Genomic DNA, 25,867 nt, shown 5'->3' with positions numbered 1-25,867 from the left:
TCCCCACGTCTCCCATCTCCCGCATTGTGGGATCAGGATCCATGAGGAGGCGAACATAAAAACATTAAAATGTTTAAGCAATTAAAAACTGCTGAGCAGTCAGGTTAGAACGGATAAAAGGAAGTACTTCTTCACCGAAAGAGTGATTAACACATGGAATTCACTGCCACAGGAAGTGGGGGCGGCTACAAGCATGGACGGCTTCAAAAGGGAATTAGATAAGCATTTGGAGCAGAGGTCCATCAGTGGCTATTAGCCACAAGGTATAGATAGGGGCTCTGGGTCAAGTGATGCTCTGTCATCTTGGTGCTTGGGGGGGTCAACAGTGGGAGGGCTTCTAATGTCCTGGCCCTACTGGTGGACCTCCTGATGGCACTGGTATTTCTGGCCACTGTGTGATACAGAGTGTTGGACTGGATGGGCCTTTGGCCTGATCCAACATTGGCGTCTCTTATGTTTTTAAGTTTTAAACTGTTCTTTGTCTTTGAGTCTACACCACCCCTAACGAGTGTCTGTCTTAATTTTGTTAAGATTCTTTCCACAGTTTACGTAATTGTCGTAAAAAATCTATCATGCCATTTAACACGAGCCTGTTTTTTTTCTTTATATGAAAGACCCACAGTGGTTTCTTTGAACAGTTAGTTACCATCTTGCTAATATGGCATTCTGGGGGCAAACCATGTAGCCAGGGATGTCAGCCTCCAGGTGGGACCTGGGGAGTCCCCAGAAGAGAACTTATCACCAGACTACAGAGATCATTTCCCCTGGAGAAAGTGGGTGCTTTGGAGAGTGGGTTCTATGGCACTGTACCCACTGAGACCCTTTTTGTTCCCAGGCTCCATCTCCAAGTCTCCAGGAGTTTCCCAACTTGGATCTGGCAACTCTACCTCCCATCCAGGGCTGTATCTCTCCTATGTAATAATTCTGTTTTGGGATGGCAAGATTCGATGCGCACCAAAACCAGTTGGCTGCCGGAACTGCCACTCAGAAACGGGTCCCTGGCCACTGGCTGCGTTGCCCTCGTCTCGCCGACAGAGGTACCGCCCAGCATCTCAGCCTTAGTGTGCTAGGAGCTGATGGATGGCCCAGACGCTCCGGCGGGTGGAGGGTCCAGAGGCCGAGGGAGGTGGAGGACGACGGGGGGGGGGGCAGCCTCTGTCTACAGTTCGTTGCATTTCGTCCCACAACAGGCTGGCTTCTGAGGTTGTTGGGAGGCCTCCGGGAAGACCGGGTGGCCCAGCCATGGGTTAATACAGCCTTGATCCCAACCCCTGCCAGTGGCCATGGGTGGGACCTGGTAACTCTAACATAGCCATGTCTTCTCAGCTATCATGAGAGTACTCCGCTGTTATCATGTGTGACAGCTACTACAGACACAACTTCAATACACACATGTAAGCAATCCCAGCCCATGGAAGGAAGCGTGCAATTTAGCTGTGTGAATCTACCCATAGATGTGTGCATGGGGAAATTATTCTCCTCTCTGGACTTTTTTCTAGACCACGACAAAAGAATTTTCATCCTTTCTTTAGAGATGGATGCATCACTGCTTTCTTCCTGACTAGGAGGGAGAAAGTGTTACGGATTTAAATGGACAAAATAACTTATTCATTCCACTTAGAGCCTTTCCAGGTGATTTATAAGCCTCAGAATCTTAGCACTTGCCCAGTGCCAAAGTGTTATATCTTCACCCTGCGTAATGGAAGGGAGACAGCGCCGCTATGGAATAGATAGACCATTCAGTATAAGGACAGGTGTGTGTGTGTGAGGGGGGGGGAGAGAGATGGAGCAAGCAGCCTTCAAAATTACATTAAAAGCCACAAAATACAGTAAAAAGCCCACAAAGTAGTGAGGTATTGCTTGGGGAAAGAAGAAGCAACAGCCTTGCTTCCATTTTCTGCTTAAAAATGCTCCATGAGTGTTCTCGCACTTGAGGCTGGCAGTTCTCAGCCACTGAAATAATAATACTAAAACGAATGACTTTTACTGGCAAGTGTTACATTGCTTGTCACTAATGCTTCCTCAGTCTTTGTGATGGGTAACCCACTTTCCACACTCGCTATTGCTGGGCAAAGAATGTGGCATTTCCCCAGCTGCAGCAACAACAGAATCTTACATTGTTTGCAGCAAAATGGCAATAAGTGTGCGTTTACTGCATGCAGTTCTTGTCTGGAAAGGCGTCAGTTTTATGTCTTACTTGCATGCAGCTGGCCAAGGACCAGTAAAAATTAGATAAGGGTCCAAGCCAACTGCATTTTCAAATAAAATAGGTACTGCATTAAAACTTCATGCCTAAGCATTTAGGAAACATTACTGGAACAATGCTTTCAACTTTCAACACTACTACGGACCAATTCACCATATCGCTAACCATGATCTGGCCAGGGGTCCTTTCCTCAATCTGTAATGCAATTAATTCCCAAGCCAAAGTATCATGCTTGAAGATTTCATGGAGGGCCCGGAGGACAGTTGCTCATCCTGCATTGGGAGGTCTTGTCATGCTGGCAGGATCGGGGCTTGTGCTGGAGCCCTCCCTCACATCACCTGCTTGCTACTAGCCAATCACAATCCAGGCTGTAAAAAAACAACACGTAAAGTGGTAACGTGAATCGAGCCTGAGAGAAACCTGTCGCTGACTGAAGGGGAAGCCAATCTTGAGACAAATGATCCCAGTTAACAAATTTCGATTTATGTTCTCCTCAATATCATATGGAAACATACTGACTGAAAGCTTAATCGATCTATGAATAATCTGTCTTTTTCTGAAACGGGATAATAACATAAAACTCTATTGTTCCTTTCACTTAGGGGTGCCAACCCATCAGGGGCCTGGAGATCGCCTGGTATTACAGCTGATCTCCCTGATCAGCTCCCCTGGGGGGGAAATGGCTACTTTTGTGCGTGGACTCTATGGCATTATACCCCACTGAGGTGCCTCCAAAAGGTTCACCCTCCACAGTTCCACCCCTGAATCTCCCTACTTCCTCCCTCCCTCCCTCCCCCTCCCTCCCCTATCTATTTGCTTTCTATGTTTCTGTCTTTTTCTCTCATTCTTTCCACCTACCTACCTCTCTCCCTTCCCATCTGTTTTCTTTCTACCTTTCTTTCTTCCCTCCCCCTCCCTCCCTCTCCCTCCATCGAAGGCTGCACAGCCATACATATTTTATTAGTCAATTCTCCTGTCAAGGAAACAAGCTGCCAAACCTTCCCAACTGTACGCTTGGAAGGACAAGTGTTAAAGGTACAGGGTCACTGTTAATGGATTTTCTTTCTACAGTAACCCTCAAAATGCAGAGGTCACCTCCCGGGTCTTCAATTCAAGCATACTGCAAAGATCTCCCAACCTCTTCTTGGTTGTTTTTTTCCTTGCAAGCTTCTTTCCCAAGTTCTTCCCTTCCTCCATTCTAGAAGGGCCTCTGCATCCAGCCCAAAAGAGAGAGGATCCTGACGACAGGTGCCTCTCCAATGCAGGGCACAGTATGAAATGCCAACACCTCTCGCGGCTGTGCTTCGGAGACCATCAGTGAAAACACCGACTGGTATAATCCACCAGGCACCACTGCTCAGAGCAGAATTCTGTGCTCGCACATTAAACGAAGACATGTTCTAGTTAAAGGAGAAATTCCCTCCTGACTGAAAGCTGGCTCTTGCATTGCCTGTCTAGAAAACTAATTACCTTGCCACAAAGTCTGTTCTTTTTATGCTTAGTGCACCACGCACAACACGGGGCGATTCTGCATCTAGCATTCGCTCAGCATTTCCTCAGCTGGGAGGAAAAAGTGCAGCTCAAAACCACATTCAAAGGCCCAATCTGCATCTAGCATTTGCTCCGCTGTTTTACCAAACCCATGTTGGAACAAAAATTCCCATCTACACTGCATGCCACTTTAACTTTGATTGATTGTCGGATTTTATGGCAGCGTCCAGACTGCATGCCCCTTTCACTTTGTTTGATCTCTAGGTTTTAGGGTACTGTCTGCAGGGCTATTTTTGGGCAGGAACGCACAGGAACGGAGTTCCGGCTGGCTCCCAAGTTGGCCATGCCCAGCAAGAACTCATTAGCATAATAGGCCACACCCAACAGCAGAAATCCATTAGGATTGGCTTCATTAGGGAAGTGGCCTAACATGCAAAGGAGTTCCTGCTACAAAAAAAGGCCCTGGGTTTTGACAACAAACAAGGTAAACAGAATAACAAGCAAAAGGTGGGTGTGGCTGGATGACCACACTTCTGGTAACATGGGGGTGCGGCCTAATGTGCTAATGAGCTGTGCTGGCATGGGCATGGCCTAATATGCTAATGAATTTCTGGTGTTGGGTGTGGCCTATTATGCTAATGAGTTCCTGCTAGGCTTTTTCTACAAAAAGAGCCCTGAATTGTCTGCATATATTTATGGCCGTTCTATGGCTGTTCAGGGGTGACTCTGCAGTCAGTATGGCGTTGGCCCAGGGAATTTGAATGCGGTTTTGAGCTGCATCTTTTTCTGTTCCAGTGAGGGTTTGGTAAAACAATGGAGTGAACACTAGATGCAGAATGGGCCAAATACCTTGGGGCAAAGTAACCCCTGAATGGCCATAAAACGGCCATAAATCTATGCAGAAGGTACAATAAAACCTGATGATCAAAGAAAATGATAGCAGCATGGAGTGTGGAGGCTACCATAAAAATCTGATAATCAACGGAAGTGAAAGCAGCATGCAACACAAAGGGGAATTTCTGTTCCAACGTGGGTTTCGTAAAACAACGGAGGGAAAAGCCAATGCAAAATCAGCCACAGTCTCCTGAAACAAGGCCCCCTTCTCACCTTCCTAATATTTCTGAGGCCTTCTTAGCGGATTCCACCTTGAAAACAGCCATTCATTTGGCTGCATATGGTCAGATTCACACCACTGGGGATCTCTTGCAAACTGGATGGGAGTCTCTGCCCCTCCCTGCCCCCTTTGGGCCCATCCAGGACCCTCAAGATATCTGACATTTTATTTATTTATTTATTTATTTATTTATTTTTGAGATTTTTATCCCGTCCTACCCGGTGGCTCAGGGCGGCTAACAACGAGTTTCAAAATTTAGAACAATAAAAACAATAATACATATATAGTAAAATCTGGTGCTACAAAATCTACATATATTATACAAAATACACAGCAAAATACACAGGAAACTCCCAACAATACTTTCTGAACATGACCTAATAGCAAAGACTATGGAAAGTGTGGAAATGGACAAACTGACCTTGATGTTAAAAGGGCAAATGGAAGAAGATTTTGTCGGATTATGGACTCCATTTTATAATTGGGTAAGAAAGAAATATAAAGATATGAACTCCTTAATATTATAATATGAAGAAGCCCTTATAAACTTTTAAAATCTCACAGTCTATCTCTGTATAATGTGAAATGATAAGCAGAGAAGAGTTATATGCAGGAGACCTATTATTTCTGTTCCTTTCCCCTTCCCCTTTCCCATCTCTGTATACCCAAAAAGCTTAACAAAATGTACTTAAAAAAAAAAGTCTGACAGTGGTATGTGAGGGCAGGCGGGCAGACTGGCTGGGGGGGAGGATCTGTTTTCCTCTCAGCACCACAATGGAGCTGAACTCCCTTGGAGCTGAACCGGAGCTCTTGATACCCTGGTTCAGACAGAACATCGCATCCTGATGTGGGCATGCAATGCCTGCAAGAATTGCACCAGGAGCCTCATTTTTTTTTAACCATATCAATCTGCACAGCATGATCTCACAGTTAAGATAAGCTTAAGCCTGAGAAAAAGCTAACATCTCCTCTCGGTGCTAGGGCCTTGAGTACTGTGATATTAAACTCTGTCCTAGATTCTGGTGAAGGACCGCAGTGAAAAAAATCATGGAACAGCCTGCAGGCCAATCTGCGATGCAATGAAAATAAGCAAGGGCGACTATAAACCGGTGCTGTCAGGAGGCTCTTGCTTGGCTCCTTTACCCTGCGTAACTCTCAGCCAACTGGTGCGCGAAAGAACCTTGGCGTCCTTCTCTGAGGACAAACACATTTCAGCCTTATTGCCTCTGACTGGACGATCTGTTTGGGCTCTTCAGATTAGTAGGTGGGCCCCAGCTTAGAACGGAGCACTACCTTTTAGCTATAAGACTGGAGAGCACTAAGATCCTATCGAGTTTATAGTATGACACAGCTGAAGAACTGCTGCTTGCAGGAGAGATAAACGAAGTGCTTCGCTACTCAGTGATATTTCTCATTCATATACTGCTTGTCTGGACACGCTTCATTGATCGGCAAGCCCTGACAACAATCCTGTAAGGGAGGCCTGTGACATCATCCCCACATCGCGGGTGGGTGGAGGCTCCAGGTCTGAGACACCAATTTACCTAGGGCTGCTTAATGAGCTTGTGGCAAAGGGGAATTTGAACCAGAGGTTCGTATGTTTTGCCACTACACCACACCAGATTTCAAAGCTGAATGGCTGCTGTGAAGAACAACTCTTGAATCTAAACCATCAGCACTGAAGCCAAGGTGAGGTGGGTGGGCTTCAGAAGTGGGGGAGATCTGCCGGAGATCTGCGCCTATAACTGGGAGAGCAAAAGAATCAGAAATGTGATTTTGCTTGAATTTCGTCTTTCGGTGCTGCCTCCAGTGGCCATAGGCTAACCTCCTCTGACAGAAGTTCTTGACGGATGTCAGCAACAGAGGAAGGCCATCTGAGGACATGCGGGAGCCCCTCCCCTCAAGCACTTCAGGCAGCTCTGCTTCAAAAGGTGCTCTGCGATAGCTTTTCTGAGACGGGACTCTGCAGGTTTGTGATGATCCCGTGCTGCGACTGAATTTTAATTAGTTTGATCCGTATGCCGCACTTAATTTTGTTGTCGCTGCTGCTATTTTTTTTAACAAAGGTAGGGTGTAATTTTTCTAAGCAAGATAAAGTAGGCGCTTTCGAGTTTGTTTTTTATTGTGCTGCCCTTCCAGGAGTGCAGCCAGGACCTGGCATCTGGCAGGGACTTCACAAGGCCTAGCTAGCAGAAGCCACCAGCAGCTGGGAAAGGGGGTGAGATTGGAAGGAAAACGTCTGAGACGGCACTTCCTTCCAATAAATCTCTACCAACTGGCAGTCCCAGTTTCTGCCAGGTCCCAACAGACTGGGATTGCCAACCTGGAGAATTCCTGGAATCACAACTGATCACATTACAGAGATCCGTTCCCCAGGAGAAAATGGCTGCTTTGCAGGATGGACGCTTACAGCATCGGCATAGTTTGCTGGGGGTCTCTCCCCAAACCCTGACCTCTCAGGCTCCACCCCCAAATCTCCAGCAATTTCCCATCCTGCCATTAGCAGTGCTACAACATACACTGTAGTATCCGGTGGTGCTTCTTGCATTGTATAGGGGGGAGGGGGAGAGAAAAGGACTGCGCTTCTCAGCAAACAGCTTTAACTAAAAATGTTAAGTGATCTTAATCATAAGTCATCTGGGGAGCCTATCAGCTGAAAAGTGGGGGAAAGGTAAAAGGTAAAGGTTCCCTTGCTCGAAAGCCAGTCGAGTCCGACTCTAGGGTTGCGGTGCTCATCTCCGTTTCAAAGCCGAAGAGCCAGCGCTGTCCGAAGACGTTTCCGTGGTCATGTGGCCGGCATGACTAAACACCAAGGGGCACGGAACGCTGTTACCTTCCCACCGAAGTGGTACCTATTTATCTACTTGCAATTTCTTGCTTTCGAACTGCTAGGTTGGCAGGAGCTGGAACTAGAGACGGGAGCTCACTCCGTCATGCGGCACACTCGGGTCTTGAACTGCTGAACTACCGACCTTCCACAGCCTGCAGTTCAGCGTCTTAACCACTTGAGCCACCGCAGCTCCTGAAAAGTATGTATTATGATCCCTGGAGACAAAGAACTGAGAAAAAAATCCCCTAAAAAAATAGTTCCACAGAACCCAGCAGGCAGAAAAAGGTTTACCTGCTCCAACATTTCAAAACTTCCAGGAAAATCAAACTGGAAAAAAAGGGGGGGGTTGTTTAAGGGGAGAAAGAGAAAGCTTCCAGAGGCCCATTCCTTTGTTATTTCTTTAGTCAGCACTTCAAACCTTAGGTGAAGGGTAAGTCTGCTCTCCTTCCTTCCACCGTGTCCTTGTGCTTTCTCTCCTCCATAGGGCTGCCAAGTGGGGGTGGCGGCTTTGTAGGCCCGATTTCCGTCGCTGTGGAATCGGGCCCCGGGGGGGAACTCAGCCCTTTGAAGCGCAGCGTGGCTGCGTCACTGAAGGGGACGCAACCACGTTGATCACGTTGGGGGCGTGGCCCGGATCGTCGGAGGGAAAACTGTATGGTTTTCCCTCCGACGATCCGGGCCACGCCCCCAACGTGATCGACGTCGCGCATCACTTCTGGTGACGTGCTGGCGGCGCGCACGCGCGTGCATCTGGGGACAGTTCCCGGAGCCCGGCAAGGCTCCCCGACGGTGAGTTTTTTTGACTTGGCAACCCTACTCCTCCATACCATTTTGAATCCCCCTTTCTCACCTCTGGGGTAATATAGAGAACAGAAAAAAACAGCAATAGGAGACTTGCTAGATCTCAAATACTTACGCTTGTCCTGCAATGAATCATGGGGAACTTCTCCTTGGGGACTCTCTTCTAAGTCTCCATAATGAAAAACTTTGTGGTTGGGTGAGAGTCGGCAATACCAAAACTTGTCTGAGAAAACAAACAGAAATTTGTAAAACAAAAACAAAAAACATTAACATCTCTCCACTCTAAAAATACACAACCCAGCAAGAAATAAAACCACCGCCACAATGTGAGAAAGAAGCAGGATTTCACGATCTGCTCCTGTGAAAAGCTGCCTCCCTGATTTTGCATTCTAGCCCTTTCTGAAGATGACACGTGAATTTACATCTCTTACCACCTCCATCTTCTCTCGCTATAATTCTTCTTAAAAGTGTTTGTCAAAAGTTGCTGCTGGTAATAATATTTTTGGCAGGCTCAGCCTGCCACAGTCAATGGTATACAAGGTCAGGGCCAGCCAGTTCCCTTTTTGAGATGGAGAGAGCCAAAACCAATCCTCTTCCTCACAGCACCTCTATTTAATGAAAAGGCCCAACCTTTAATGAGGTTCTGTCAAAAATGCAATTTTGTTACACCAGAACCATAGCTCTCTCTTTCGCCCATCTGAAAGGAACATCAACTAACACTGCAGTGGCTTCTTTATCTGTGAGAAACCCACTCCCCACAGTTACTGTCAGTGGGGAAATGACTGGATGCTTTTTGCCCGCTTCCCCTGGTTGGACAGCCGCAGTGAAACAAATACAGTCCCTAGTACCATTGCCATTTATCTGCTAAGAATTTACACCATTACATTTACCTCAGAAAATGCTTGAATTATTTCTGCGCTTCCTTCGGCTTGAGGTAACCACCAGCTTCAGACTTGTGGAAATTTCTTATGAATTGTAAAGCCCTCGGCAAGTAGATATTCGATAGTAGTGGTTACCGCAAGCAGAACGAAATGGTTGCCCTCAAGAGAGGAGCTGTGCCCCAGATAGAAGCATTTTAGGAAGATGGAGTAGCCGTTCTCCAATTCGGGGTCAGCTGAAAATGCTAAGATGATCTCAGAAGATCATTTAATTGAAGTCAGGCAGAGAGCTTATCATCAATCTCCATACACAGAAGAGCACTCTAAAGCAGAACTGATGTTTAATAGGAAGCTTAATAGTTGCTCTAAATCCTTCAGAAAAACCACACACGATGTGAATGGAAATGGCTGCTCCTTTCCCATCATGTTTTATCAATCTGGTAGCAGACTTAATCGTCCTATGCCCATGAGGGAGACAGAGATACAGCCCTTCAGGGGTTGGGGTTTCTATATTTTTTAATGCCTACATTTTAAAGCAAATTTATAAGCTTGCATTTGTTGACATACTAGGGGAGTCCTTTGTCACTGGGTGTGCATAAAAACTTTATGAATTTTTAATCAAAGAGATCCCTGCACCCACGACCCACTGAGCATGCTCACTGGCTTCTGGGAGTTACAAAATGTTGAGGGCATGGGAGTGCCAGTTAACGCAGGGTGGAGCAGGAAAGGTAAATGAAGGGTGGTGAAAACGGAGACACTATATTTACCCTTTGGAGGGCTCCTATCATCTTATACGACCCTAAAGGATGAGATCAAAAGGGGGAGACGTGGCATGCGTTTCCAAACCACACCAAGATAGCATAGGGCTTGTAAGGGCTCTGACAACTACGAAGCAAAAAGAATCATGGCAAGGGGGTTAGTTAGAACTGGAGGCAGGCCAGGCCAAAGGCTTTTGGGGGAAATTCCAGAAGCAAGTTAGTGCCAAGCTTCCCCTCCAGCTTTCTGGGTTCAGGTCTGTTGGGGATGATGAGTCTTGTGCCCCCCCACCCCCCGCCTGCAGCACTAGTGCACGTGCCAGCAGGAGGGCAAATGTGGGTGGAGCCTGGAGCACCCCTGGAAGGGGGTGGGGGGGCCCATGCCTGCTGGGTGACACTTTCAAATTCTGACTTTCTTCCACCATGGCATTCCAGGCAGCCTGCGGGGTCTCCTGTGGGAGTGTGGGTCTTCCTTTGCCCTGTTCAACACTCCCAGAGGAGATGGTGGGGTGTGTGTGTGTGTGTGCAGGGCCCAAAGTTACTTGTCCTGCTCTGCTGCCACAGGCAGGCATGCCACCACAGGAGAGTTTCCATGGCTGAGTGAAGCCCAGACCCCAGTGGGAGCCGTGTGGGACCACAGCAGGAGGAGCCACCCTCACTGGGCGTGGGCGGGGTGGGGGCTGAAGCAAGCAGTAGCTACTCTCACCGCTCCTGCCTACCTAAGACTGGCAGAGCTGGCTCTCACAGTCTGCTACTGAGAGTAGCCGCGCACGCATACTGATGCCCTAGCTTCCCATCCCTCCTCTTGATGGTAGCCATCTTGTGTAGAGCTACAGACTCTGCCCTCCAATCACCGTGCATACATGAACCCACTGACCCGGCTGCCGCCTTCCTTCTGGGGGAGGGCACCTACCCTCAAATCACCACGTGGGCACAAATTCCATGACACGGCTGCCATTTTCCTCCAGTGGGAGCTCAATTTCTCAGGGGGGGGGGGAAAGGCAGCCCGGATTTTGGGAGAACTCCTACCCCAGTGGGCAGAAGGGAGACCTGGCAAGAGACGACTCCTTCTCATGTGACGGCCAGGGGCTGCTGCTTGGCTTGGCTAGCAAAGCGGGCAAGGAGGGCTGGGAGAGGGAGAGGGCAGGGATCTGCAGCTCTCCAGGTCTGGGAGACACGCCGCGGCTGCTGCTTCTCCTCCAGCCACCTCCTTCTCCTCCTGCGGGGCCTGAGGGGAGGCGGCACGGGAACAGGCGCTGCTGCCTCTGCTACAGCTCCTGCTTGCCCTGGTGCTCCTTTTGTTCCATGACTACTTCCCCCTGCCAAATGCAGCAGCCACCCTGCCCCACTCCACTCTCCCAGCTCGGCTCCTGGTGCTGGAGCAGCAGTGGTAGAGACAGCTTATGGGCGAGCAGGGCTAGAATGAGTCAGGGAAAGAAGAAGGGCAGGTGGGAATCAGCTTCCCTTAGGCCTCTAGGAGAAAGGTACACAGGAAAGAGAAAGTTCCTTATCAGTCTGGTGTAGGGGTTAAGTGTGCAGACCCTAATCTGGGAGAACTGGGTTTGAGGGGAGCGGTGGCACAGAGGATTTAACATTTGAACTGAACAGAGCTGCTGTCAGTTCTAGCCCGCGCTGGTGTGAGCTACCAGCCTTGTCCCCAGCTCGCCGTCCGCCCAGCGGTTCGAAAGCTTCGGCGAGTAGATAAAATGGGTACTTGGAGAGGGTGGGCACACTAAACCCCCGTGGGGGAGGTGTTAGCCGGCGAACGGAAGGTCCAGCTCGGAAGCTCGGAAGCCTGGAAAAAAGACCTCTTTGGCATTAAGAAGCCTGTGATGGGCCAATCCAGCCAGGTGGTGGCAGTGCGGCACTACGACTCAAAGCAGTCTTGGGAGAACTGACTACATCCAGCCAAGCCAAAAGTGAATGCCGTCCGGAACACGCCTGAAGCTTACAGCTGAACAAAATCCCCGTCGGCTGCAAAAGTGTGCGATTTAAAGAATTATATGTTGTCCGCCCTTACCCTATGAATCATTGTTAGTCCCGTGTGAAAACTTGAGTAACTGTAAATCACTCAGAGCCAGCAGCTCTGCAGGATGAGCGATCAATAAATCGAAAGGTATTATTATTATTATTATTCCCCACTCCTCCACTTGCAGCTGCTGGATGACCTTGGGCAAGCCATAGTTCTGTCAGAGCTGTTCTTGAAAAAACAGTTTCTGTCAAGAGCTCTCTCAGCCCTGCCTACCTCACAGGGTGTCTGTTGTGGGGAGCGAAGGGAAAAGGAGTTTGTAAGCCACTCTGAGACTCCGAGTGAAGGGCGGGGTATAAATCCAATCTCTTCTCTTCTTCTTCATTTGGCACTCCCTCAAGATCTGGTACCCTAGGTGATTCCCTAGGCTTCCATAGCGGTTCGACCAGCTCTGACAGGACAAAAAATGCTACCCTCAATCCTAATTAATTGCATACCCGCCCCCCTGGGCTGTTTAATCTGCAATGGCAATAGAGGCCCTAACAGTTTACTGACTCCATGGACAAGAAGAGAAATTAGAATTGGGAGATGCGTGGCATGGAGTATGCATTTTCTAAACTCAATTTGCCCCCCAACTGCACCACAAAGCACAGGGACAGAGAGGCAAAACCCACCTTCATTGCCTAACTTAAATTCAGGGCCAGCCAGTCAACTCCTGCACCATGAGTAGTGTGGTGGTGGAAGCTGCCCCCTTATTTATCCCACGGGCCCCAATCCGTAAAACAACTGATGTCGAACTAACAAAACAACTACTTGATAGGACACTTCAAGAGCCTTTAAAAAAATTCCAGGTGACAAAAAGGAATAATCACAGGGATGAAGCAACTGTACGCTCCAATCAAGCCCTTCTGGTTCCTACCTTGCCGTCGTCGACTGTTAAGTTTCCTAAAGCAGGTCCCCTCAACAAGACGATTCAGACGCTGCTGCTTAATCAGCTCTAGAATTTCAGGCTGAATCTTCTCCTTCAGCTCCCTGAGGGAAAAATGTAAGCAAACAGACACAGACACGGTCAAATCGAACCTGATTGTCTTTGGAGTCAGAGCATCTCCCGCTGTACGTAGCTTTCTATGTAGGCAGGTTTTGCTGTAGCCATCTAGTTTATTGGAAGGTGCCAGAATTAGAACTCTGCAGGGTTCCCATTGTTTGCAACAGCAACGAGAAAGAGATGCTCTCTGACACTCAGAACTAAGTAATACACTGGAGAATCAGATACAACATTGCATTTGCGCGGGCGTTTTTGTTCCTCACACTCAAATACTAACAAACAGTCCATTCATCCTCAAAGCACTAAACACACAAACACATGAGGCTGCCTTATGCTGAGCTGCACCCTTGTCCGTCAAGGTCAATTATCGTCTGCTCTGACTGGCAGCTGCTCTCCAGGGTCTCAGGCAACTGTCTTTCACATCGCCAGCTACCTGGTCTTATCACTGGAAATGGTAGGAATTAAGAACATAAGAACATAAGAGATGCCAATGGCCCATCCAGTCCAACACTCTGTATCCCACAGTGGCCAGAAATACCAGTGCCATCAGGAGGTCCACCAGTGGGGCCAGGACATTAGAAGCCATCCCACTGTTGACCCCCCCAAGCACCAAGATGACAGAGCATCACTTGCCCCAGAGTCCCTATCTATACCTTGTGGCTAATAACCACTGATGGACCTCTGCTTTTGGCCTGATCCAACATTGGCATCTCTTATGTTCTTATGTTCTTAATTCCTACCATTTCCAGTGAATTGAACATAGGACCTTCTGATGCTCTCCCACTCAGCCACAGCTCTGGGCGCACCCCTCGTTTTCTCTATACACGAGTATATCATCAACTCAAGCCACGTGTTACTCTTTCAAGGCAAGGGCTTTTTGTGTCTTTAACACACATGCCCATATATGGTCCATTTAACCATTTACAGCTATGGTCACTCAAAGGGCAGTATCGGTGAAAGACAGGGTACGCCTGAACAACCATTGTATCATGATCTACAAACATGGGAAAGGAAGGAATGACTCTTTTCCTCCGTCCTTTCTAAATGTCATCCTTGTTTTCCAATTAAAAAAAATTAACTGGGATATCGTTTAAATACTGATTAAACAAAATAAATATTGATGTATCCAAGAGCCACAGTGGCAACAACAGTATCAACAAACCTTTGACTCCTATGCATAGAAGTGGGCCAGCAAGCACTGATCATAGGTCTCAGATCAAACCTATTTTATGATTAAACTGCAAAAAGCAAGCCTTGAAAAAGTCCATCCAGAATTCATATCAGACATCCTCAAAAACTACATCATCCTCACCCCAGGATCTTAAAAAATTGGTTTGGTATGAATCCCTCAGGCAGAAAATGCACTTAAAGTTGATTTCACATGCTGTCACCAGGATCCATCGGGTGGCTCAACCATCAGTTTTCAGCTGTGCTCAGATTTGTTAAGAATACAGGAGGACTAAATTTGAAAATAAAATTGGCCGCAAGTTGAGAACCATTGCTTTGCAATGGGCAAAATCTAGCAGCTTCACAGTCTGCATGCAAAGAGGCTTCTGCTTCACCCCTTATAAGTGGGCTGGGATCTGCCATGGACAACTGGTCACTACGTCACTCCAGTTAATACGGGTCTTTTAAACATGTCTGGCAATCTACCTCCACACTCCGATAGCACAAATTGGTGTGAAAGGAACACTGGATATCTGTTAGCATATGCAAACCAGAAGCCATTTAGGCGTTAAGGCATTGGGGACAGCAGAGAAGTATAATCTGTTTTTAGAGAGTCAGTCTGCCTGCTTTTCTGCTCCGGGCTTCATTTAGCCTGGTTCAATGCGGGTGACGTTTTGTTTTCAACCAGGGACTGGGCAGGAGAGAAAAATTCAGGGAGGAAGAAAAGGACACGCACACAAAGGGTGAAAATGTCAAAGCACTGTTTGCTGCAAATAAACTAGTTTGAGCTCTACAGGGAGCAGCGGAACAGACTTTAGGTGAACACAAAAGAAGCATTTCTTTATTCCTGAAGAAGAGAATGAATACATTCCAAGCAGACGCAACCACCCTGCTTTTTTTGAACACTGTCCCTGCGTCTTTGTGTTCCCTGGGGTTTTTCCTAAGGAGTTCACAAATGTCATCCACATTTGTTAGATCTTCAAAGAGGAGGAGGAAAGGAAGGAAGGGAGGGAGGAAGAAGACATTGAGGGGATACCTACAAAATTGGACGAGACTGGAAGTCTTCCTGGTTCATCCTCTCGGACTGACGGATTTTCAGAATCTCTGCGTAGCTTAGGTTTTGAAGTTTACTTTTGAACTGGTCCAGAGAACTAGGCTTTGTGGTCAGTGCTCTCATTATTTGCTCTTTCACCACTTGCATTACCTGTGGAGAAAAAGAAAAATAGACATCAGTTCTGGAGGAGTAGCCGTCTCCTTGGGCACTCGAAGCACAACTTCATTACAGAAACAGCTCATGACTCAGTAGTGTTGACGCGTTCTGACACCAATATCGCTTTATAAATGAAGCCAGTCACATTTGTACCATCCCATACTTGGGAGCGACCAGTAAAGATGTTCCTTTCTGAGCAATAAATAACGCAGTTTGTTCTCTTTTGTTGCAGAACATCCAGGTACATTACCTTCAGGTGGCTGCAAATATTTATTGCACTACCCCAGCTACCCAACTGCAATGCTATCTCCTTCCGGGAAGGGCTCTTTTTGTAGAAAAAGCCCAGCAGGAACTCATTAGCATAATAGGCCACACACAACAGCAGGGACTCATCAGCATATTGGGCCACACCCCTGACAGCACAGCTCATTAGCACATTAGGCCACACCCACATGGTACCAGAAGTGTGGTTATCCAGCCACACCCACCTTTTGCTTCTTATTCTGTTTACCTTGTTTGTTGTCAAAACCCAGGGCCTTTTTTTGTAGCAGGAACTCCTTTGCATGTTAGGCCACACACCCCTAATGTAGTCAATCCTAATGAGTTCCCGCTGTTGGGTGTGGCCTATTATGCTAATGAGTTCCTGCTGGGTGTGGCCAACTCGGGAGCCAGCCGGAACTCCGTTCCTATGCGTGCCTGCCCAAAAATAGCCCTGTAACCTTCCCCCATATTGCATAACCATTAACAGCAGCCTTGTGATGTGGACTCTGGTTGTGCTACTGTCAGTTGAACGCAGGTGAGGGACACACCTCCCCTGTCCTCAGCCCAGCAGGCACCAATTTCTTTTCAACAGGGAATCCAGTTGAGGAGATCCTCCATATGTTTGCTTGAAACTGTAGTTGGAATTTGCGGCAAAAACAAGCCAGTTTCACTTTCCCTGGTTCTGCCAGCAAAAGCAAAATGGATTAGATTTCCTTCATACATCAACTCCTTTTAAAAGGAGTTACCTCCTAAAGCAAAACTGTCTTCTTTGAAACAAGACATCTTCCCTTGCCTATCGAAATCACAGAAGGACTAAGGACTGGACACAGCACCATGGAGGGTGTGAAGAGACCAGCTCAGCCACAGAACTGCAACCCTGAAGGACTAAGTGAAGGGTAGAGGGGGAGGCCTGACCTTGTAAGTTGTTACAGGAATAGCTGCTTCATCTCACTAGGATCCCAATGGCTAAACTATCTTGATCAACAGCTGGACTGGATAAAGGGCCCAGCAGGATAAAGGAGGGAGGAGAAATAGCTTGAGAGGCGCGCGTCATTTTAGGGAGGACACTGTCCTGGTCAGGGGTCATTTCATTGAAAAAGAGGTGCAGGAGCTCATTAGCATAACTTATTAGCATAACTTATTCGCATATGCCACACCCCCTGGTATCACCGGAAGTGTGTCAGAAGGCAACACCCTCCGCTCAGGCTCCACTGGACTGTTTTGGATTGCTAGCTATTGGGAGGTGGGGGGGAACATGCAGATCTGTCCTCACAGAGGAGGGAGAGCTTGTACCTGAAGGCGGGCCGGGGGGGGGGGCTCTGCAACTTACCTCGCTGCTTCTTGTTCCTCATGACCTGACTGAGGGCTGCTGGGAGCAGGGGGCGGGGCTTGTTGCATGTGCCCACCCCCTGAGCTCCTTACTGCCGGAGCTCCGCTCCTGTGCACTCCTGCAGGAAATGACCCCTGGTCCTGGTCCTCCCTTTGGGCTAAGACATTTTAACAGTGAGTGCTAGCTGATTTTAATTCTCTGTTGTATTTTGATAAGCTGTAGAGTTTTTGCCATGCTTTCTTGGAGTGATACTCTTTTGTTTTGATAATAAACCTTGCCTTGTTTATTGGGGGGGGGGGGAAGTAGGATTAAGGCTTAAGGTCCTCCTCTTGAAGCTGTCTATGCCTGTAGCCACCACCCCTTCCTACGACAGTGAATTCCACATTCTAATTACTCTTTTGGTTAAGAAGTACTTCCTTTTACCTGTTCAAAGCCTACTGCTCATTAATTTCTACCTTCCCTAGAGAAAGAAGTACTTTTCTCCCTTTCTCACAATACAAGAACTCATTCCATCAAATGCTGCCACAGAAGCTGCAACACCACCATGCCCTCTGGCATCGCCTATTCCTGCTCAGTAGGAGGGAAGTGGTCGTGCTACTGGAAAGACTGGCAGCAGGCAGCGTGGGGAGGTCAAGATAGTAGAAATTGAGAGCACTTCTAATGAAAAAAATATTCGTACAATATTTTTGTAGAAAAAGACCAGCAGGAACACATTAGCATAATAGGCCACACCCAACAGCAGGAACACATTAGCATATTGGGCCACACCCCTGACAGCACAGCTAATTAGCACATTAGGCCACACACCCCTGTTACCAGAAGTGTGGTCATCCAGCCACACCCACCTTTTGCTTGTTATTCTATTTACCTTGTTTGTTGTCAAAATCCAGGGCTTTTTTGTAGCAGGAACTCCTTTGCATGTTAGGCCACACACCCCTAATGTAGCCAATCCTAATGAGTTCCTGCTGTTGGGTGTGGCCTATTATGCTAATGAGTTCCTGCTGGGTGTGGCCAACTTGGGAGCCAGCCGGAACTCCGTTCCTGTGCGTTCCTGCCCAAAAATAGCCCTGTGTAAGGCAATCAACATTACGCTTAAAAAAAATTAGCAGATCGCTCAAGAGGACAACCTGAGGAGGACATGGGGGTGGGGTGAACATGTGACCCTAACAACACAAAAGGAATTCCTCACTGGAAAAAGCCAGGAATTCCTCACTGGAAAACTGCAAGTTCAGATCCAAAGGGGGGGGGGAAATCACAGAAAAAGTGGATTCAGAAAACGTGGAGTAACAGGTGGTAAATTCAATGCCCATGCAGAGGTTTGCACTTGTGTGGAAATGGTCAGCGACAGAGACAGCATGCAAAGCTCTGAATTACCAAATAAAGCATTAAACTGTTTAAGAGAGACTGGGTTTCATTATTCCCTTGCCTTCTTCTGATTGACCAAAAATTGTCATTTTATACGCCGGAGTTAATTCTCCTCTAGGAGCTCTTTCCTTTTGTGGCCCGGAGCTCAACGTAAGTAAGGATACATGCACAGACATCTACTTGTTAACTGTTGTATATTTATAAGGGAACAGACCTCTAAGACAAGAGCAAAACCGAGAGAGGATCTGAAGCAGAACCATAAACATTTCAAACAAGAGAACTGGAATGAGATACAGCAAAGCAAGTGCCGTAAATCTGCATATTAATTATATAACCGGGAGAAAACTCCAGAGATGGCAGTTAATTAACATGGGGGAAGGGAAGGAAATGCGAGATTTGGGCACTGTGCCAAAACAACAGTATATCACATTCTATTGCACCGCTCTGGGTCCTGATGAAATTATATACTTCAAAGTAGCTATCTGCTTATAACTCCTAACTGTCCTATTAGTTAAGGAAGTGTTTAAAATATATCCCCCTCACAGATTTATCACACACAAAAGGGGGCGGGCGGGGAATAAAGCAGTACCAAGACTCAAAACCAAAAAGTGGAGGAAGCTGAGAACAGGCAAGCCAGATGAGCACGACTGCCTACTGCAACTCATTCTAGTGGGGGCAGCTTAGGAAGAAGCACCATGTTATGAAGCGCGAAAAAGCCATTCTGCCCAGAGAACAGTTTCAAACTACCCTAAGGTGATTAAAGACCAGACTACATGATACTTTTTTTGTAAGTTGGGTCTGAGTTTCCCTGGACCTGACTCGCTTTCCCCATAGCATAAGAACATATAAGAGCATAAGAGAAGCCAATGCTGGATCAGGCCAATGACCCATCTAGTCCAACACTGTCACACAGTGGCCAAAAATACCAGGTGCCATCAGGAGGTCCAGCAGTGGGGCCATCTCCCTTATAAATAAAAGCCGAATGGTGGTGGCACTTCTCTAGAACATTCCACACGCTCCAAAATCAGTTCGCTCCCTGATCTGTCATTCAGAGGGTCTCCCTATCCACGGGCTGCTTTGCCTGAGTCCTGCCTCCAACATTCTGAACATTTTGCTGTTCCTCTCCTCCCCATAGCCAGTCAGAACACAGATGTTCTTTGCATATGCAGCCTCATTGGCCTTTGCCTCGGAACACAGAGGTCGTTTGCATATGCGACTTGATTGGCTTTTGCCTCTAATATTCTAAACAGTTTGCTCTTCTGAGGTAAAATGTGTCCAATCTCCAGGTGAGGGCTGGAGATCACTCAGAATTACAACTGCTTTCCAGACGGCAGAGATCAGTTCCCCTGGAGAAAATGGTGGTCTCTGTATGCTGCTGAGGTGGCCCCCATATGACAGCCAATGTGACGTAGCACTCAGGGCTTCAGAGCACGGGAGAGGCTGCAGGTGTGTGGGGGGGTGGAAAGCTGAAGAGTGAGGGGAAATAAAGGTAGGCTGATGATTGGCTGGGAAGGAGATAGGGTTGCTAACTCCAGGTGGGAAATTCCTGGAGATGTGAGGGATGGAGCCTGGAGAGGGTGAGGTTTCAGGAGGTGTGGGACCTCAGACAGGTACAAAGCCATAGACTCCACCCTCCAAACCAACCATTCCCTTCTGGGTAACCATCGTTGTCAATCTCCAGGTGAGGGCTGGAGATCACTCAAAATTACAACTGTTCTTTAGGTAGCAGAGATCAGTTCCTCTGGAGAAAATGGTGGACTCAGTGTCATTATACCCTGCTGAGGTCGCCACAGCAAATTGACACTGAGTGTCCAAGGCCGGGGCACCCACCCAGAGCCTTTTTCTAGAGGTCGTTGTATTTATTTCCGCAACGAGCCTTTTTCCTAGTAAAGCCATAAAGAAGTTGCCGGGAATGTCATTTTCAAAGCCTGTAGGATCCTGATTCGGCTCAGAACTGTAGCATGGGGGAGGGAGCCGGCTCTTCCTTCCTTCCTGCACTTCAAGATGAAACAGCCCCAGCAGGGAGTTATTTGTATAACTTTATTTTTATTTTATTCAATTCATATCCCGCCCTCCCTAACTTGAAAGTTGCACTTGAATTATGTGCACGCGTAGCTCCAAAGTTATGCAACTAACCCCTCACTAGGACTAATTTGGCTTGGGAAAATGGTGCCAATGGGGGGAGAAGAGCCCCCCCTCATCACAGCTCTAAGTAGAACTGGGCTCCCACCAGTGTTCCCTCTAAGCTGTGGAGTCTTGTGAGCAAAAAATCTACTTTGTGAGCTCCTGGCATTAAAGTTGTGAGTGAGCAATTTGGCTACTGCATGAATTAGTTTGCTCTGAAGCCATCCTTCCTGAGCTTAGACAAAAATGTGTGAGCCGGAGGCTAGAAAACTGTGAGCCAGCTCACACTAACTCAGCTTAGAGGGAACACTGGCTCCCACTGATTTTTAAAATGATGTTCCCTGCAGCTGTCTTGTAGCTGTGAGGAAAGTGAGCAAGGCCTGGAGAACGTCATTTTTAAAGCCACACCCGACTCACAGAAAATGCATTGTGCGGTTTGGCCCTGGGGGAGGGAAGATATCATGGGATAGCCCAATCTTGTCAGATCTCGGAAGCTAAGCAGGGTCAGTACTTGGATGGCAGATCACCAAGGAAGACCCTGAAGAGGAAGACAATGGCCAACCACCTTTGTTTCTCATTTGCCTTGAAAGCACCTTGCTGGGATCATGGTGAGTTGATGCTGCTTTGCAGGCCCTGAGAACCTTGGCCAAGATTCACCTTCGGCGATCATAAGAAGCAAAATGCAAGGGGACAAACTTTTTAGAAATGCAGGCCTTGATTCAGACCCATATATGGAATACCATATTCCCATTCTTCCATGAGACACAAACATTAATTCCTTGAAACAGCCGCAGCCCACCTTTTGATACAGAAGTGCCAAGGTGGCGACAAACGTCATCTATAAGATCAACAGCAATAAAACCAATTAAAAATGGCAATATAAGAGGTCCAACTTGAGGTCCAGTAGCAATTATTAAAAGACCACAAAACAAAGAGCATAAGCCAAAAAAGGCTCCATCTGTGGTTGTGACCCACCTAGCGTCTGAAGGAAGGGCCTCATTTGGAGAAGGGTCCCATTTTAAGATCTCAGCTGATGGCCCATATGGGTGGTAGTGGCCCACTGTTTTTCTGCAGACTCTTAGGAGACTATCAAACACGGTCTTTTCTTATAGATTCAGGTGGGTAGCCATGTTGGTCTGAAGCAATAGAACAAAGTTTGAGTCCAGCGACACCTTTAAGACCAACAAAGTTTAATTCTGGGTATAAGCTTTCATGTGCATGCACCTTTCATCAGATGCACACGAACGCTTATACCCGGAATTAAACTTTGTTGGTCCTAAAAGGCACCACTGGACTCAAAATCTGTCTTTTCTTATGGGAGACTGGGAAGTTGTTGGGTATGAATGGGACTGCAACACAATGCAACCCAAGAACACGGTCAATGATATTTGACTTTATGAGACTTGGGAGACAATCTTCCTACATCTGCAAGCATGCTGTGTCTGCACAGAACCATATGAAAACTGAACCCCAAATTTCTAGAATAAGCATCATTTATGTCCCTGGTAAAGGGTGCTCGTTTTGTTACATGGAGTTGTGGATGTTTAAAAATAAGGGGAATCTTTAGAGAAGAAAACCCCTATAAAACAAAGTAATGTCATCTCTTGGCAAGAGGTGACATCAACAGGCTGTTTCCAGGATAATTTCTGCAGTCTTCAGTTAATTTAGAGGCGAGAGTGTTTAACATCAACAGCCCCCTTCACCGAACCTTATTCCAAAATTGAAATCGTGGCATTTTTCCAACAGTAATAACAAGAATCAAAGCTCACTGAAACAATTTGAAACATGTTTGCTGGATTTATTAGGATTGGATGCGATACGCTAAGCGTTTAGAGTACAAACACAAAAATACTCCAGAGAATCCTGGAATAAAATTATGTTGCTTATCACTCATCCAGGAGTAAATGCTAGCCAGACCAGATTTTCAGAATGCAGTTTAGCTTTGCCCTTCTGTTTCTGACTTTTTGACAATAATTATAAATACAAACAAAAATAATCTATTTTACTTCAGATTTTCCAATTAAGACAAATTTAGTTATGACAAAATCTGTGCTTGTCTAGAGTTGGCAGACTTCCAGTCAAATAGACTCCACTTCGACATGGGGGGTGGCGGGAGGGGGGGGATTCATAGTTTTAAAAGGAACATATTCTGCTTGGATACGTTTTTACCCATAGAATTCTTGTAAGGTTGCTTTGTTGACTTCGCTACCTCTTCAGCGCAGTGATCACTGACACAATCCAAAAAAGACATAACAAACATTTTCAGCTATAAGCACTTAGACCAGTGATTTCCAACATGCTGCCCATGGATATTACCTCTAACAATGTGTTGCTGGGTGCCCATTTGCTTCCTACCTAAATCAAACAGCCAAGCCCTTTGCTTCAAGAGATGCCATTGGGTTTGTCCATTCAGAAACATCTGCCCCCCCCATTACAAGAGGATGCTTGGCTTACAATTTTGTAATTGCCCCCATGGCAGCCATTCTGTTGCTGCACCCACAACTCTCTCTCAAAAGCCCAAAGGTGCCCACAGGCTCAATAAAGTTGGTGTCCCTGAACTTGTTTTCCCCAGAAGAGACAAATAGAAGCTTTGACGCAAGGAGAAATTCAACAGCACGCTCCTTTTCTGCTGAGATGCGTGCACAAACTGGAGAGCCAGTTTGGTGTAGTGGTTAAGTGTGCAGACTCTAATCTGGGAGAACCGGGTTTGAGTCCCCACTCCTTCACTTGCACCTGCTGATGTGACCTTGGGTCAGTCACAAGCTCTGGCACAGCTGTCCTTGAAAAAGAGCAGTTTGTGTCAGAGCTCTCTCAGCCCCACCCACCTCACAGGGTGTCTGTTGTGGGGAGGGGAAGGAGTTTGTAAGCCGCTCTGAGACTCCAGGTGAAGGGTGGGGTATAAATCCAATCTCTTCTTCTTCACATGAAGGAGGAGAAGGACATGTGGATAGGAAAGTGAGCTGGTGCTTTCATTTGCCCAGCTAGGGCAAAGGGGCATGCAAACGTCACTTCCTTCTCATGAAAGAGAGGAGAAGGGGCTACGGTAGCTTTCAAAGGAAGGATAAGAAAGCTGCACTGGAGGATGGGAAGAGAAGCTCCTTTTAATGGCTTGGAGTGTGACTGGTCACTCCCAAGTGACCTTCTGCCCACCCCCTGCTAAACAGCACACCCCATCCCTTTAAAAACAAAGAATCGAAGCCAAAAGCCATCACCCGAACATGCTAGTGAACTCCATAAATGAATTACCATGTTGTCTGATGTGATACTGACCCAAATGTAATCACAGCACAGGAAGTTACACCAATTTAGCAAGAATAGGCCTAAAATAATTGGGATTACAAAGAACTCAATATGGATTCCAGGAGAACAATGCAAGATGCTTTGGGTCCCTGCTGAGGAGAAAGATGGGTAAAAAAAGAAGCAAACAAACAAATTCTGGAAGCGTCCTGACTTGGCTTATCCTTCAGTATAACATCATTTCTGAACCAACCTTTCTACTGTGTTTCCCCAAAAATAAGACACTGTCTTATATTTATTTTTTCTCAAGAAGACACACTAGGGCTTATACCATAAATGCATAGAAATCCTGCTAGGGCTTATTTTTGGGGTAGGTCTTATTTTCGGGGAAACAGGGTAGGGATGCTTCATGTATTACATACTAAGGGAGGAGGATACGTCATCGATTGGGTCTTCTCGCTGGTACAGCAGCAGCTTCTCTGAAATAATGAATCTGTCATCTGTACAGGAGGGAATGGGATTTTTTTTTTCTTTTGGCCAATTCTCCATTCTCTTTGCTCCTTCCACTGTTCTTTTGGGTCTACCGACTTGCAGGACCACGGTTTCAAGTGGGGGGGGGCACAGAAGGCTGAAGTGAGAGGAGGGAGGAGGGAAGTCGCCTTCCTCTACTGAGGCTCCACTTATGCTTCTTTGGATCCCAGCCCATGTGGTACAATAACCCATTTACCTGACTAGTCCAAGCGGAATAAAGACATCTGCACAGAACACAGGATATATCCGTACTGTGTACTGTGTGATGTAGCCCTCAGTCTTCCGCAAATACCTGGCGAAGTTGGTTCTTGCCTTTGATAGCCCACTCCATTAAGAATGCCGTTCAAGGTGTCAAATGGGGCTCCGTGTTTTTGCAATTTTGCAATTCGCATCCGTCTTTTTTCAAGCAATGGGGATCTGTATCTTAGTGCAGGCAATGGAAACCAGCTGTCAAACTCTTGCCACTGATACAACATGGAATGTTAAAGGTTCAGGACCAATGCTCCCTCTAAGCTGTTAGAGTCTGGTGAGCAAAAATTGTACTTTGTGAGCTATGGGCATTAAAGTTGTGAGTGAGCGATTTGGCTACTGCATACATTAGTTTGCTCTGGAGCCATCCTTCCTGAGCTAGGACAAAAATGTGTGAGCCAGAGGCTAAAAAACTGTGAGCTAGCTCACACTAACTCAGCTTAGAAGGAACACTGTTCAGGACATGCATGACCATAGCGCTGGCCAGGACATTGCTCCCATTCAAATCAAAACAAGAAAAAGCAACCTAAACACAGTACAAATATGGAGCCAATTAATTTGAGGCCAAAAGTCTTATCTGGATGGTTGTACCATTTTATCTTATGTAACCTTTGGCCAACAGAATGCGTTCAAACCACCTGCCACCATGTGAGATTAATTCTTTATGTATCATTTTAATCATGTTGACCTCAACTGTGTTCTGTCACCTTCTGATAGCTTTCTCCACCACCACCACCACCACCCTTCATCCTTCCCCCCCTTTCTTGTCTCACCTCCTTCTCTTATCTCTTGGCTGCAGCAGGTATTTATTTTTATGCAAAAATAATGATTGCTCTTTCCTAGAAGGAAGATCCAACTTCTTGATATTCTCTCAGTACGGTGAGCGCAGACAAATGAGGTGACTGTCAAAGGAGTCATTTGTGAGCACAGCTTTAGCAGTCGATGCCACGGAAAGCTGTGCCGGGATAAAGTTGGAGGGTTCAGTAATATTTGGACACCGAACAGGATAATTGATGGTTTGACAGCAGCAATTAGTGACAGCCATATTAATTACATCAGTTAATTGTATAGCTTGCCTTTGGATGTCCAATTTAGGTAGGTTAAATGAAAATATGCATGCACCTGGCATTTACATGCTCATGGACACAGAGTACAAAGAAAGAAAGACTAACTCTGGTTACCTGTGCTGCAAGAATGAAGGTTCATGGCTTAACTGGATTTAGCACCCCTCTGTGCTAACGTGGACCTTAAACCAGGATAAAATTCCATATTTGGAAACTTTGTTAGTGGAGAGAAACCAAACT

General features: G+C 46.8%; 1 protein-coding gene across 1 annotated transcript in view; it reads right to left on the bottom strand.

The window, feature by feature from the left end:
• The window catches only part of LOC107117308 (engulfment and cell motility protein 1-like), a 28,222-nt gene extending 12,765 nt beyond the window's left edge, over positions 1-15,457 (bottom strand). Inside the window, exons 1-3 of the mRNA XM_015419406.1 lie at positions 15,297-15,457; positions 12,964-13,076; positions 8,558-8,665 (exon numbers count right to left, since the gene is read on the bottom strand). Coding sequence (XP_015274892.1) covers positions 8,558-8,665; positions 12,964-13,076; positions 15,297-15,457 — 382 coding nt within the window. The remainder of the gene's footprint in view (positions 1-8,557; positions 8,666-12,963; positions 13,077-15,296) is intronic.
• Between the last annotated feature and the right edge of the window lie 10,410 nt (positions 15,458-25,867).

Source organism: Gekko japonicus, unplaced genomic scaffold (assembly GCF_001447785.1).
Source record: "Gekko japonicus isolate JY-2015 unplaced genomic scaffold, Gekko_japonicus_V1.1 scaffold190, whole genome shotgun sequence".
In the NCBI taxonomy this organism is placed as follows: Eukaryota; Metazoa; Chordata; class Lepidosauria; order Squamata; family Gekkonidae; genus Gekko; species Gekko japonicus.
This window is presented reverse-complemented; position numbering and strand designations above follow the sequence as displayed.